Source organism: Mercenaria mercenaria, chromosome 14 (genome assembly GCF_021730395.1).
Source record: "Mercenaria mercenaria strain notata chromosome 14, MADL_Memer_1, whole genome shotgun sequence".
Classification (NCBI taxonomy): Eukaryota; Metazoa; Mollusca; class Bivalvia; order Venerida; family Veneridae; genus Mercenaria; species Mercenaria mercenaria.
Genome location: NC_069374.1, coordinates 6,230,508 through 6,247,015, shown reverse-complemented (window position 1 = coordinate 6,247,015; position 16,508 = coordinate 6,230,508). Strand labels below are relative to the sequence as shown.

Genomic DNA, 16,508 nt, shown 5'->3' with positions numbered 1-16,508 from the left:
ATTTGTAATCAGTCACATTAATTTATGTAACTAACATATACTGCCTCTGGAACTTTCGACAAGTGGAACATATTATAGTCTTCTTTCAAAGTTGCACACTCTCTGTTTTTTTTTTAAGCTCTGGAATTCAGGTGAGCGATCTAGGTCTATCGTGGCCTTCTTGTTGATGTTATAGGTTACCGAGTACTTTGCGATTACGTATTAAAATGTTTGTCTCTTATCTCGGCATTGTATATGACCGGGACATAGGGATATATAAAACACGTACACTGGACATTGAGAACAAAGTTCCTCACTCCTACTGACTGCAGAATCGGTACTGTAGGCATGTTGAGTAACTCGTCTCAATTTTATTTCGCGATTTGACAGGCAACATACTCATATGAATGAAACCGTCGTGTATATTACCGAGTGAACAGTAATCAGGTAACGTTTATTACACTGTCGGGTTTCACAACAGTTCTATGGCGTTACTTACCTGTCGAAACATCGTGCTTTCGTTAACGCATTTATTCGTATACAGTCAAATCAGTCTTTTAAGACCATTCTTTGAAATGAATGAAGTGGCTTTGTTGACAGATGGCCTCTTAACACATGTCAATTTACACTGCGAATGCTTAAACGGACAAGAAACAGTGACCTTTGTAAGAAGGTTTAATATTGGCACACATCGCTAAGTTTTTTTTATCCGGACAGCCATATTTAATGGCTAGGGGCAGTACATAGGCCGAAGATTTTCCATGGAAGCAAAAGGTAACTAATTATGTGCCTTACAGTCTGGGTAAGAAATGAAGGAAAACGCATATTGATAAATAATCTAACATTAAATTATATACTGTGTACAACATAACGAAAATATATTTCAAATCACATTTTTGCGGCCTTCGTTTCGTTGTAAATAAAAATCTTTTTTTAAAGTTAAAATCACAGACATCTGTAATTGATCCAACGGTCTTTAAAAAGTGGCGTGGGCGTGTTATCAAGGTATCCACAATGTAAAGCGGCGTGACAGTATGAACCGCACGTGTCACCGAAGCCTTCAGAATTTATGTGGACGTGGCACTATGGTCTCCACAATAGAAAAGGGCATGTCACCATAGTCTAGACAACTAAAGTGGGCGTGCCGCCATGGTCCTGGCATGTGAAGCTGGCTCGTCATAATTGTCTTGAAAACTGAAGCGAGCGTGTGACAGTTGTCTTGAGGACTAAAATGGGTATGTCACCAAGGTCTGCACAACACTACTCTGTTACTCAAACTACCATCTTTAATGGGCGTATTTAGTTTTAGAAGCTAAAACTGACCTATCACCAGGGTCTCCAATGATTTCGATGCTTATAGTCGGGATTATTTTGAAAGTTGGGATAAATCGTATTTTCACTTTGCGTTCGTTGGATCTGGTTGCTTGCGACTGGAATCTGTGGAAGTGCAAGAGGTGTTGTATAATACAATGTTTGATCATTTCTACATAAAGTTTGGTTTATTATCTGAGGTTGAGAGGTAACTGACAATGGTTGGACGCCAATCATTGGCATGCTGCTTTGTGATTGGTTGACTGTTTGAATATTTTGAACTTGCACTTGCTGTGACGTCATCGATTGTGGTAACTGAACCAATAACATTACTTGACCCCCACATAGAAGACCTATAGGCGCCGATTGACTGATAGAAGTATCTCCCGTCAATGGCTTTTGGTTTGTTATTTCTTTGGACACCGAGTTATCACTAACAGCTAGATTTTCATCTTCCATTTCAGTTCTTTCATCGCTGCTCACGCTTAAGTCTATAGCTTCGTCCACTCTGCCTTTTTGTTCCTTTGATTGTTTACACAAAGGAGGAATCGGCAACTTTTTGAAAATTTGTTCATGTCTATCATCTTTGGTGAGATGAGATTTAAGTTTTTCTGAAACATGTTCAACAATGTCCTCCTTCAAAGTGTAATTTGCTGGTTTTGTTTGTTCAAGAAAGTGTGATATTTCGGCAAGGCATTTGGAATATCCAGCTACATAGTTCAAATGGTCGTCCGCGGTTGATTTCTTCTCGGCTTTGGAACCTGAAAAGGTAAAACAGACCAAAAACCGTTGAAAAAATCAAGAACTATTTGTTCATGATCAGTAGCTGTTGCTTTAATTGTTGATGATGATATAGTAAATGATATAGCTGCAGAGGAATAGTCAGATAAAGCAGGTGTTGCTGGTGAAGGAAGCTTTGCCTGTTTCAGCTACATACTAGTATACTATTATCGTGAAAACTATCGTAGAAAACTTTGTTTCAAATAAGTAAAATTGAAAAAAGACGGTATATAAGGAAAATGAGAAATAAATTAAGATGTAGATTTTAGGTCAACAATAACTTCTTTATCGTACAGGAATTACTTACAGTTGTCTGTTGTGAGTTTATTTTTGACATATTCCACCGTCATCTCCAGGATGTCCGCTTTCTCCAGCTTTGATGGACGCGGCGACTGTGGAAAGAAGAAAAATGTTGGAATATTTCTGCAAATTAAAAGGAGGAGACTTCGCTTATAAAGTAGTTCCAAGTTATTACATTATATTTCAGGTTGAACGATGCGTCATGTTAAAGGCTATCAAACTCATTTAAGCAACATTTTATGGCACTTTTCACCCTTCGTATGAATTAGATCCATATTAGACTGACCTTTATAAAAGATAATAGGTAAGTGTAGTTTTCTTGGAAGCGCAAACTTAAGCACTAAAAGCACAGCCCCAGAGCCATGCATTTGCATAGTAGGCCTACAATAAAAAGAAGCTGTAATGGAAAAATATTTCAGACGGGTCGCTTCAAACATCCAACAAGTACAGATTAATATATGCTAAATGTAGATGAAGGGGAAAGAAATGGTAAGGGGCAAAATGGGGAGGGTGTGTGGGTGTAGGAACCGAAGGAGAAAGTTGAACAAGGACGAATATACAAAGGGAATGTCATGTTCTTTAATAACAGTCACACTACAACGTAAACCACAATAGTGCAAACACACATGTACCAAAGATAAACACACAACCACGATCAACTGAATAACATAGAAAAACGAACAAGCAACACATAAGAAAACAGTAGGGCACCGTTATAGACTCACAAGCATACAAACGCACCCACACAAGCAGGAAAAAACAATCGTTTACCGTCTTAGGATTCCGGCTGCCAAAACAAAGGGGAGCCACGAAAACTTACGCAAAGTAAAGGGGGAGGGGATGCAAAAGGTAGCGTAAATGCAAGGGAAAGGAAGGGACAATAGGGGGCGGGAGTGAGGAGGAGGAAAAACGCTTACAACAAACAAGAAAACATACGCAGCAGACAATATAAGACAGACAAAACAACCAGATGAAAATAAGGACACCACCTTGGAACGGTCAGTAACCTATATAAAGGAAACTGGGGGTGACCTTTATAAGATTTTATTATTACTCTGTTATTTGACAGTCGAGTGTTTCTTCTGATTTCAGTATATGATTAACTACATTTCCGGTTAATAGATGTCAGGATACCTCAATGATACGAACCAAACTGCAAGTTTTGAGGCTACATGTAGTTTCGGAATAACTCAATTTCCATTCTGTATTGGTTGCGCACATGGCCAAGATAGGTAAACGGTAGTTATAATATTTTTCAAACTTGCATTTCTAATGTATTTCAGCTATAAATGTTGTGTTAAATGCTAAGCTTTGACATTCCATTTTTCCCAAGGTGCATTGAAGTACATTTATAATAAAACGTGTTTTACTACATAAAAATAAGCATTTAAATAAATCTATAAAAGCTGTTAAGATTTTTTGATAATATACTGATGCGATATTCCCAAAGATCTCATACGAGCATCAACATTAGGAAACGCATTTAAGTTAACATTATCAAAATGAATTAAAAAGTTATCGAAGTTTTAATATAAAATTAGAAGTGATAGACTGAATATTAGCAAAAACGGTTTCAATTTTATAGACTAGATAGTCACTAAAATTGCCGTTCTACTTAAAAGTACCGTCAAGAGGCGTGGAAAATTGAATAATTTCACGCGTCGCACGATATTTATTAATTTTATACGTTTATTAGATACAGATCCTTAAAACTTCAAACATAGAAAGATAGTTAGACCTTTCTATATAAACTCAACTTCGCATCTTCACCTAGTAAGAAAAAAAGTCAATACATTTTATTTACTTGAATTAAAGCTTTAAATGCATTTATTTTATGTGAAGCTTTTATCAAAGCGGAAAATTACTTTAACATGGTCGTTTTAAAGTGGAAAAATATGTTAATTTTGAAAACTTATAAAAAGCGGTATCTAATAAAGAAATGTATGGTTTTATTCTAGTTGTGTCATTTTCAGCGAACCAAAAATAACGTCCTTTCATTGACTGATGACGTACTCGATTAACGGTTCGATTTTAACAAACGATTTTGCGCAAATTAATTGCTTTTTAAATTCACGTTTTATGCATTAAAAGATTTACAATCTATAGAAGAAGGCGAGCCAGTCCGTCGAAGTTATTTGGCAAAAGTGATTGATAATAAAATCTTAGGTCGTTTACAAGCAAAAACTTGTCGAAAATAAATATCCTTTCATCTTTCTTTACGGAAAATTTGGACAACATAAAAGAAATTGTTAAAAATCTATTTACAAGACCAGTTCTAAAGAGATATTTCGAGTGCAAATTCTGTCTTCTTTCAAACATCAGGTGTAATTGATATATTTTCGTTCACGGTCATAATATTTAATTCATTTTACATTAATCGGCACATTTTTTTTTTCAGTACAGTCAACAATTTCTGACGAATAAGTGTAGTGTTTATCAATTATATAATTAAACTAACTCAAGCCTTTTTAAGGAGTCGATTGAAGTAAGCCTAACCCTCATTAACTGTATACAGTTCGTGTTTTTTTTTTTTGTTTTTTTTTTTATTGTTTTTTTTTTTTGTTAAGGGTTTTCTTAAGTAGATTCCTACAATATCTCATATTTATTTATATAGATTAGCTTTTTGTATAAACGACTGTGTATAAGACATCCCTTTATGCATGCAAGACAGAATTTTCCCTAGACTGGCATCAGTCCTTCAAAACAAGTATCTCTAACATAAAATCCTCTTTAATAGCACTTTCTTGAACAATTTACAATATCTATTATCCCTGACTCTAAGAGATCAGCCTAGAGAAAAAAATCTTAGCAAATATCACTATCAGTATGAAGAAAGAAATTAACATTATTACAGATTATTTGACCTCAGCAGACTTTTCCCGTGTCGTGTTACACGTGCTGTAATTTATGAATGAATGCGCGAATTCATACGCTGCTATAATAAAAGGTGCTTAAAAGAAAAGCATTCGTTTATTACATTTCTTCTATTACTTGAAGAATACAGAAACAGTATACAAGAATCAACAGTATCTCATTAGATGAAGATGCGGATAGAAATATCTGGCTTTCTCGTTACCATCTAAACAGATGCCCTTCTGCCAGATATTTCCTTCCACACCTTCAACCAGGGAAAGATTTTTCCTGTTATCAACCCTTTTCAACGTAAATGTTCAATACTTTATAATCTGATCATCTTAAATCTGATCAAAGGGTAATTGAATTTAGTTCAATAATTTTGCGCTGAATAAAACCCGCGTGTTGGCGCGTGCTCTAGCCTGTCTCGTGCCATAATCGCCTGTACGGCTTGAGATATCGTCTGTCAAAATGTTAAAAATGTTATCTTCAATATTTACATAGGTACTTGAACAACGACCAAATATGTATCCCATAACCACAGGTGTCCAATAAGCATTGAAAATGAGGTTTTCTTCTCCACAGATTTTTGATCGATCGCCAAAATTCAGTTCAATATTTTTTATTTCGTACTTTTGTTTGTTCGCGGAGAATTTTTATGGTTTTAATCACACGGGCAATATTTGTTAAGGCTATTCATTGAATCATTCGTTTAAATTTTAATATCGATATAGTGTGTGTGTGTGTTCTTTCAAATTTGAAATGCTTTTCTTTTTCAAACTCCCATTTTTTTCTTTTCCTTACATTTGATTGCAATCGACCAGGTCTATAATTTAATAGATGTTTTGATTTTTGACTTGTCAAATATATAATATATCTTAATTTTAAAGTTTCCGACATTTAAGAGCACATTTGCTTTGCCTTTTTTTATATCTACGTTTATCTTGATTTATAATTGTATATATTATTATAAGTATACAAATAAATTACATGATACAAAATAGGTCTCGTACGTTATCAGATCCTGCTTTGGTAATAATTTCGGTTGTAAAAGCTAAAATTCACACGCGACTTTGAAATATATCGAAATAAAATGTTTATAATCAATAAGACTATATCATAATCTTTTATTTATCAGAATTCCGATCGGGTTTTATACGACACTATATCATTTTTACTTCCTTCGCAATCAATGTGTAAATCATTCTTAACCACCTGTTTGGATGATCTTTCACAAGAGTTTTTTTTTATTTACTTTTTTTTGTTTGATGTTTATCATTTTCATTTTGTTCAGCAATACAAGCATTAAGGTATTAAAGCTCTTACACCATTAATTAAACAGGTAAGCGTACACCGTATGAGAAAGCTTTCACTAGTAACAATACCTTGTACCGAAATGTATAACTGACTGACTTAAGTTGTTTGAAATTTGAAATTTTGTTTCTTCTTTGATAGTTTACAAATATGTACCTTTTTCATGAAAAATAATGAAATTGAAATAGTTTGATATGAAAATGTATTACCGTTCTAATATAGGAATTTTATGAACCATGTTTAGATATAGAATTTGCAAAAGTGAGAAAGACATGTAAGTCAATGGAAAAATGTTTTGTGAACTTTAATTTGGGAACGTAACTGTACGCGGGGTTCGAAACCGTTTGGTGAAGGCAGGTGGCGGGTAGTAACCCATCTGATCGCAGGATGGACAACTCACTATTCCGTCATATCAATGTTACAGACAGAAAAGCCGCAATGTGAACCCTATTTCTGGCAGCGATAAAAATGTTGTTTTGGTGAAATATCGTCCAGATACATTTCTTATATGTTCACCTTCTAAAACCCACAATGACGTTCATGCTTGTATGAAGATTTTGAATATCTTCATTTTACACAGAGTTTACAAAACGTATACATGTATCCCCTCAAAACTCAACAGGTGTTTCTGTTTTTTATGCTTAACTGGATAACATTTTGGGTATTAAAATAAGTTCAACTAAAAGCTAGTTTTTCAAAAATGATATTTAACAAAATTTAAGATGACCATGCAAAAGAAACGTTCAGCTATCAAAATTATAAATCTGTTTCTTTCATGAGATGCCAAAGAAGTCAAATTATCCAAATCATTGCACTTAAGCACGTGTAATTACTGAAATAATGCTTTCGCAAACCAAGTAAAAGTCTTTAATCTTCATTTTCCAAAATAGGTGCCCCAGCTGTAAGCCCAGGTTTTAAAAAATATTAAATGATACCCATTTAAGCTTCGGAAAATGTTAATGCAAACATTTCGGACGGAAATAGCTAATGGGTTAAAGTATTACGAACAACGATGTTCTGGGTTCGATAATCAGCTAAATGCGGGTCCTTTTTTTCAGTGTATTATACAGAACGGCAATTTTCATAGTTATGTTAAGCGAGGTTATTACGCAAAATTGAAATTACTCGCAAACTGTTTGTTTGTATGTAAGCTTATTTATAGCCGCCACCGATAACCCATGTGGGCGGCTCCTGTCTGTTAATGATGTTAGTGGGAGGATAGTGCCTGCTACAGAAGACGCTCCGGAAGTACAGAAGCTTCCCTGGTTCTTTAGCGTGCCAGGTGTAAAGCACCCATACACGGGACTCTTATCCCAATGTTAGTAATTTTTAGTTTGGTGGGAGCGGGGGCTCGAATTCACGAAACTGCTAACTACAATAACAATTTAAGGATCGTGTATCATCTAGACATTACTAATGTCACACCTGTACGGTATGGAACGGCGCTGCAGAATTGGCATTGCGTGTATATGAGGTCTTTTTAGAGAATTTCTTTTTTCTGCGTTTGAAGGAAAATGCATACTTTTAAATGTTTTACAATAAATATCTTATAACACACACGAGCATAGTTTCATACTTGCAGTGCAATGAGGTAAATTGACTTGACTTGACTTGATCTCAAATGCCATTTCAATAACCCATGACTGTATGAAACGGTCACCATATTACGTATCATCATTACTTGAAATAGTAATGTAAATTTTATAGACTTTTTTCTTTGTACGGGAAGTAATTCATTGTTAACGGTTGAATATAAAAAAAGACATTTGCCTAAAATGTGTCTAATAACTTTTAATAGCTTTTTTGTGCATTTTGTTGTATCGGGCATAAACTTTGAAGTTTATTCACTCTTGACATAAAGTGTAAATTAAGCAATTACAAGGAACATTATTCCATCCATTCTCATTTTTGTCATACATTTATTATGCATTTGAATAAAGATTTTTTATTTCAAACTTTTAGATTACGAAATAAATGCATGATTATAAAAATGATGTGTTTTTTATTTATCTTTGATATGACCGACTGTGCTCATTCAGCACTTGTAAGTGCAAAAGTATGTTAGTTATGGTTATAAATGGTAAGGATAGGCCAATCTATTACATTTTTTTTTCACACAATAGCCATCCGTCACAAAAAAAGAACCTGGAAATTTTGTAGAAACTCAGTTTTTGACATCTTTTAAATTGTTATCTTAATCTAGGATAAAAATCCGTATTTGAGATTAACTTTCACCAAAATTAATTAAAGCGGTCATGAAACCTTTAGAAATTATGAATTATATATAACCCGCGCCATGAGAAAACCAACATAGTGCGTTTGCGACCAGCATAGATCCAGACCAGCCCGTGCATCCGCGCAGTCTGGTCAGGATCCATGCTGTTCGCTTTCAAAGCCTATTCAATTAGAGAAACTGTTAGCGAACAGCATGGATCCTGTCTGAATCCATGCTGGTCGCAAACGCACTATGTTGGTTTTCCCATGGCCCTGCTCATATAACTTTAAGGTGGCGGACTAGCTTTTATAAGACGTAATATTTCTCTGAAATTGAATGTCTTCATTAATTGGACAGAATTATTCCCATTACTTAAGAAAAATAATGAACTTTGGAGAATTTCTCTTTCGCTAGTTCTCCATTTTAACAGTCGTTTCTCACTCAGTATGATCCCCTTTATCGTGGCTGACTCTTACTGACTGAATCATGCAGTTTTTGTACTTGTTGTTTTTGTTTTTTTGCTCTTACTTTTGAATTTAATGTAATCGATAAGAATTTGCTTTTTAATGTCATTTAACTTAATTGCTGAATAACTTTTCATTTGCTTTGAAGTGAAAAGGTTAAAATAGTCCATTCATTTTTTTTCTTATCCATTTTTTTGTTGTTCTTTGGTAACAAACGTTGTTTTTTTTTTGTTTTTTTTTTGAGTGTCTCTCGAGACTGAATCTTGGTAAAAGTTTCTACCGATGCCTTTGTAAAGTAACATGTAAGTACGAGTGATCGTGACAACGACAGGGATCGAATTCGCGATCTTTGTGTGTCTGACGTCTTACCATAGTAGACAAAAGTCTACGGCGACGTTCAATATATAAGACGTCTCGGAGATAGTTTTTTAGTACCTAAGGGTAGTCCAGTGGCGAGTCGCTACACGAAACCAGAGGTGACGGGCTCGTATTTTATTGCTAAAATATCACAGACCCACCTAAGAACTAGGAAAGATTCTGAATTGGATTATCAACTGTGTCTTGCACTATCCTCAAAGACCTAATTCTGCAGAAGTCGTCAGTATTTTGTAACTGTTATGGTGACAGTAATAAACCTAGATGCACCTTAGCGTAGCTATAATCACATACCTTAGTCTCAGTAGCTTCGAGAACGATGGTTTTCAGCTGGGCCAGACAGTCGTTGATCCTTGCTCGCCGCCGCTTCTCTATCAATGGCTTGTTGATCTGTAAGTAAAAATGTCAAAATAAGTCTAGACGTTCAAGATACGTAACGTTAGAATTCTTGCAGTTAAAACGATTTGTAAACGTGCTGTATGAATGAATTTATTTAATTTGAAATGACCAAACATATGCTGTTCATGGGTTCGTCAATACCCTACGAAGATGCTTCATTTCTTATAGCCTAATATCTTGCCGATAAATACAAAATTGTATAGTTTTGCTGAGACCCCGGGAAAAGTCAATCCCATCATCTTTTTTCTTGTTCTTTATCCTTGCAGTCCTTTGTTTCTCAGTAAAATAAGTAATTTTGAAGACATTAATGTAGATTATGAAAGTTGTGAGGACATGTTCTTATAATTTTTGGTATTTAGTACGATTTTAGAAGGTAAAATTTGTTTACTGGGCCACTTTTCTTTTGTTTACCAAAACAAATATCAATGGATACAATATTTTCACATCTTTCCTTATACAGTGGGACTTTGCGTCCCTTTTATTCTATTAAGCCGTATACACAACCGGCTTTCGTCCCGTAAATTCATCTTTTTATCTTTATCTCATTCATTTTTTTTCTAATGAAACAGGTGGCTCAAACAAAATTGAATTAAGACAGAGTTCAAAGACGGGAAACATTTTTTAAAAAACGTGCCCGCCCCGAATGTTCTTTATCTTTACTCTAAAAACAAACAATGCTATATGTACAAGCTTTGACAAGTTAGGCTTTTAAAGAAATTTTTAAGTTGAAACACTTGTGATTCAACAATCGGTGATACATTAGAGGACCATTTACTGATAAATCACCGGAGAAAGATAAATATTTGATAGGTAAATGACTTTAAGATGTTAATACATGTAGTTTACATATTGAAAATGTCCAAACATGTCCGTTTGTCTATGAAGATTAAGATATATGACGGCTCATGTGTCATTAAAGAGTATCATTAACATGCAAATTTGACATTATGACATTTTTTTCAAAAGAAGTCTCATGTAAAAGGAATCAAGTGTCAGAAATCAAGAGACTGAATGTGACAGACGACAAGAACACTGTATTTTATAGCAGGATTTTTTATAAAAAAATTTATAAGAATATAGCTAAGAGAGACAAAATAGCGGAAACATTTTCATAATTTCCGCCGATTTTTAATGTTTTTAAACAATGCTTTTCTCATATAATTAAAAAGAACCCACAGGAAATCAGTTCGAGTAGAGTTCAGGTGAAAGTCTGAACATATTTATTGAAAGCTATTGATCTAGTGATCTGTAACGTATATTCATCGACGTCCTAAAATCAACAAAATAAACTAAGACATTTTGACCTTTTCAAATATACATATATCCTGGCTACTTAATAGTATGAAAGAAAAAAAAACCTGACAAAATTTAAAATATCAAGGACTTCATTGTAATGCGTGTTTGCTGAATATTGTCAAATAAAATGTCGAGTTTTATTTGAAATTCATTCCCATAAGAGATAAAATTAGGGATTTAAATGATCTGTAATGTTTGGACTATGCAAATTTGTATAGAAACATCATTTATAATGTTAATTTAGTAAAATTTATTCCCGTCGAGGCAGTTTGATGTAAGAAGTAGCATATAATTGATTTTAAATGACTAGATTCCCGAAAAACAACGGATATGAGGCAGTCATCTAAGCTTTGTCCCATTTCTAGGTGAACAGAGTAAAACCCGTGATTACAAGTTCGATCCTTAAGTCTTACTGGAGATGTGTGTAATTAAAACCGATTTCGGAATAGGTTCTACACTCTTGCTAAGGAAATTCATTAGACATGTCGCAATTACTGTCTGACATTCTTCTTGTATAGAGACAGAGAAAACATAGTTCAGTTTCGGTTTGGGGAGGGAGAGGATATGACAGAAAATTGAGTCATTCTGAATACGAAATTATAAATCAATATGAATAAATATATTTCCATTTTATAGTGGTTGAAGGTCTGCAAATATATAACTTGTCTATATTATTGAAATTGTTTAAACATTATAATGTTAAATTCAATTTAATTTGTATTTAGATAAATGTTGTATTTAATAGTGACTTATAAGCCCATGGGTCTGGGTGGGTTTATTAAATATGTATTTGAATGTATTATATGTTCATATATAGTATAACACAAGTCACTATAATAAAAAGATACTTATTTATATATTTATGTGTTTTTCAAACCAGGATCTTGACCAGTGATATTATATATAATGACCACAACCAACTTACATTATGTACTGGTCCTATCGCAGCCTAAAATAATTTCACTACATAAAAAGATAAAAGCGTAAAAACATTAAAACGACAATTGAGCCGCGCCATGAGAAAACCAACATAGTGGCTTTGCGACCAGCATGGATCCAGACCAGCCTGCGCATCCGCACAGTCTGATCAGGATCCATACTGTTCGTTAAAGGTATCTCTAATTGCAATAGGCTTTGAAAGCGAACAGCATGGATCCTGACAAGACTGCGCGGATGCGCAGGCTGGTCTGGATCCATGCTGGTCGCAAAGCCACTATGTTGGTTTTCTCATGGCGCGGCTCATTTATGGATTTTGGACAAGTTTACGTTGATTTACGACAGTGTTTTGTATATGGACATAGACTTTATAAAGATCTAGTTCCGAAAAAAAAAAGAATGATCTATGGTCTCTAATTAAAGAAAAAAAACTATAACATAGATTCATTGCTTTACGCAAGGATTGATACCTGCCATTAAAATATAAATTTCTCTTCAATTAATACTACAATAAATCTTATGAAAGGTTGATGCCAATTTATCAAAAAGGGTCGCATGTGACTCGTTTTATTGTTTAAACCTGTATCAAAAATATGTACTGATGAATTACATTATTATTTGACAAAGAATAATCGTGAAATTAGTGTAACAGATATGTTCATTAAGAGGAATCTGTGTGCGCGCGCGTGTGCAATATCGTTCCATCATAGTGATCACAGTTCGGTGATATGATTTTAATTGCTTAACCTGTATAAAGGTTAGAATGTATGAAATTATTAATAAGCTGTTTATGTCATGACACTGCCCTTCAGTGTACGTCGCTCGTGGTGATAGATCATACGTCAAAGACGCCTGTACATATATATTTGTTCCTTTGCCTCGGAGAACTTTCTCCAAGCTATTAAAAAGACTTTCAAAGTAATTGTAAAACATTATATACAAGTAAGGAAGGCACATCGAATATGTATTTAAAAGCTGCAATTTCTTTACTTTTCAAAAGAAATTTACTTTCAGATGTGACTTTTAAAGAGTGCTTTATAAATCTGGTATTGGAGCTTCCTGTCCTCCAAAACCATAATAGGAGTTGCCTATAGTGGCAACCGGTGGCGGCTACAAATAAACATAGATACACAACGCACAAACGGAGTAAAGACTTTCGGTCCTCAGTCATGTATCGAGAACCTTGCGCAAATTAAAAAAAAATGATATGAAAAATTTGTTTCTCATCACGAATGATCACAGAACAGCCAGGCTTTTTGTGAGAAAAAATGTTGAAAGCCAACAAATAAAAATTTCTTTCGCACTATATCATATTATATATGCTGTATTCTAAACTCGATTAAAACGGAAGTTCATCATTACTGTTTTATAGTTATACAGGCATTTAAAATATTAAATAAAAAATAATCTAGTATCGCATAGACGTTGAAAAATAAAAGAACTGATTTGAAGTGCCTTATGAAACGGAATAAACTATGTAAATTTATCCAGACTTAATAATTGTTTCATGATTTCGTTATAACACTTATGCAGATCGGACGACATGATATTATTTTTACCAATTCAAGCGAGAGGCCAAGAAAAGTCCGTTTTAAAAAGTCCTATCTTAAAATTAAGGAAAATCAAATAGTTATGCAAGCTTTATAAGTTGTTTGGGTGAAATAGTAATGGAATGATTGTCGAGGATTTTTTTATTGAATTAAACAATAAATAAATTAAATAAAGATAAATTCTGAAACAAAACGTAAGTACACACCTTCCTTTGTGAACACTTTGGCTCCACATTTTTCGTAGAATCTGCTATCGGTGGCGACATCTTGACTTTAAAAAAATCTATCATTAAATAAAATCCTTTATTTTTGTATATTAAAAAAACTTTCACATTTCTGATCCCATTATCGTAGCTAGAACTTATTTGATAAATCTACATATCGAATAGCACGTCCGTTTTAATTCAATCTTTTGTTGTCGAATCTGATACAAATATGTTAAATTAATATTAATGAGAAAAAATCTCGAACACGATATAGGATATGTCTCAATTTCAATGACAAGTTCACTGTCACTTAAACGTAAATATTTTCTCTCCAAACATTGAAAAGATGGTAAATTAACCACAACCCACTACTGCGACGTAAAACCGTGTATATATTTATCAAAGTCGAGTGACACGCTTTAAGAATGTGACACATTCGATATATAAGTAAAGATATATGGAAACACACGATCTGTCGCGTTCCGGACTCTCGTTAATTCTAGCCAATCACGTTACACCTTCATAAACATGCTAAATCCTGCATTTTATGTGATAACCTCCTCAAGTTAAGTCGAACAAGTCATAGATTAAGGTACTTGTCAAAATGAAGATGTTTTAAAATATTTATTTACTTTCCGTGATATGTTTAACGTACTGCGTTTCTTAAAAGTTTAACATCGGTCTTATAAAAATCTTGATGCATGATAAAAAACGCTATTAAATATTTCAAAATCGTCTTAGACGCTTTTATTTATGGTTGAGAAACTGACTGCAAACAGGAGCGACAATAACTATGAAATGATATATATATCTAATTAACAAATGGACACAGCCAACAGTTTGTGGATCGTGGGTACACATGATTCTCTAACAGGTATATCTTCGAAGAAATATAATAGAATCTGTAGGAAGCAAGCAAAATAATAGCAAACTTGATTTGACTGAGTCGGTTCATGAAAGGATATGGAAAATGCAACACCTCTCACGCCCCTAGCACCGGCTTAAGCTGAACTCTATTACAGTGATATTGAATGGTCTCCATGATCCAAAAGGGCCAGAAAATATAACAACAAAACTATGTTTGCTCAGAAAGCTTCGAAAACGAGTGTCTTCTTTTCCTCGAGGGTGATGTGGGGCGTGGGGGGGGGGGGGGGGGGCGGTCGGTGGAAGTTTCAATGCAGACTGGCATTTTTTTTCAATTTAGGCAGTTTGAGTGTCACATGATTAGAACTAGCAGTTAGGCACATGAGCGTACCGAGACTGTGCCAAATATTGTATCAGACATCCTGGCATACTTAAATCAATCACGTATATTTTTTTCTTCGAATTTCACCGAGTGCTTTATAAAGCATGCGAGGGCCTCGCGACCACTCGTCAAACGCCAGCTGATACAAGGTAGGGATCGACTTGTTGGCAGATTGAGATTCGAACCCATTCCCCGTTACTAGACTGCTAATGCTTTATCAAGCTTCCTGATTACCAAGGAAGATTGATATGATAAAAATATACGATATTATGATGATGATTGTCAGGCTCCGTTCAGGGCACAACAAGCTCAATGCTCACATGTACAAGAAATACAGACTGGCATCATCGCCAACTTGTCCATGTGGTGAAGAAGATCAGACTGCGGAGCATATACTTTAGAGATGTAAAAAGCATGACCAGGAGCGAGCTGCGACTTGGCCGATAGATACCCCAATCTGTATGGAGGCATTGAGGATCTGCGGCAAACCACAAGTTTCATCGAGGCTACTGGTCTGACAGTGTAGTCGCGAACGACAAGAAGAAGAAGAAGATACAATATTATGATTAAAAGAGTACTTACATTAACTTTGTAAAATTATCAAACAAGATTATATCAAAGTGTGTCTGTCAGTCATGTTTCTGGCTTCCTTTGAACTGTATAAAATATCCATACTTGAGACGGATTTTTACTGGGAGATACAATCAAAGGTGGGAAGGTCGCACATAATTCATCAAAGAGTTTTACTTCATTACATAGTTCATAAACACTGTATAGATTTATTTGCATTATGTAGAAAATTAGTTGCATATAAAAGAGATACCCGATACATACATAAATGTCAAATTAAACATAAAAAACATTTTCATAATTATACTCAGTGATAAGCAATGTATAAGATTGTATGATTTTCGCATGACATGTGTATTTTATGTACAATAAAATGAAGTATATTTTTATAATTGTTGCATAAATTTGAACAGGATACTATAAAGGATTGGGGTTTATCGTTTGGTATCACGTACCTATACATATACCTGATTAACCTTTAGCGGTCCGTATTTATGGAGGTACGAGAACTGACTATTTCATTGAAGCTTATTTTATATTTCATTTCATTTTTATAGTGATTTTTCAAACAATTATGTTTTAAAATATTTACATTTGTTAGTGGTTATATATATAAAATGTTCAGTGATATACCGAATCGCATAAATTGAATAATTTAATTCCTTTTAAACGTCACTAGTATTTTTGATGAAGACGTATGTATTTAAGTCGAAA

General features: G+C 34.2%; 1 protein-coding gene across 1 annotated transcript; it reads right to left on the bottom strand.

Moving 5' to 3' along the window:
• Window positions 1-803: 803 nt before the first annotated feature.
• On the bottom strand, window positions 804-14,425 carry LOC123526249 (protein hairy-like). The gene is made up of 4 exons (XM_045305317.2): window positions 13,979-14,425; window positions 9,886-9,981; window positions 2,378-2,462; window positions 804-2,051 (listed from the first exon to the last, which is right to left on the bottom strand). The coding sequence occupies exons 1-4, from the start codon at window positions 14,060-14,062 to the stop codon at window positions 1,306-1,308; spliced, it is 1,011 nt and encodes a 336-aa protein (XP_045161252.2). The 5' UTR covers window positions 14,063-14,425; the 3' UTR covers window positions 804-1,305.
• Window positions 14,426-16,508: the final 2,083 nt, after the last annotated feature.

Bases quoted from the DNA above. Each gene is read 5' to 3' on its own strand.
- LOC123526249 (XM_045305317.2), bottom strand. From the start codon at position 14,062: ATGATAGATTTTTTTAAAGTCAAGATGTCGCCACCGATAGCAGATTCT. The intron at 2,463-9,885 runs GTATGTGATTAT...TTCTTTCCACAG, and splicing joins TCGAAGCTACTGAGACTAAG to TCGCCGCGTCCATCAAAGCT. The intron at 2,052-2,377 runs GTAAGTAATTCC...TTACCTTTTCAG, and splicing joins TAAACTCACAACAGACAACT to GTTCCAAAGCCGAGAAGAAA.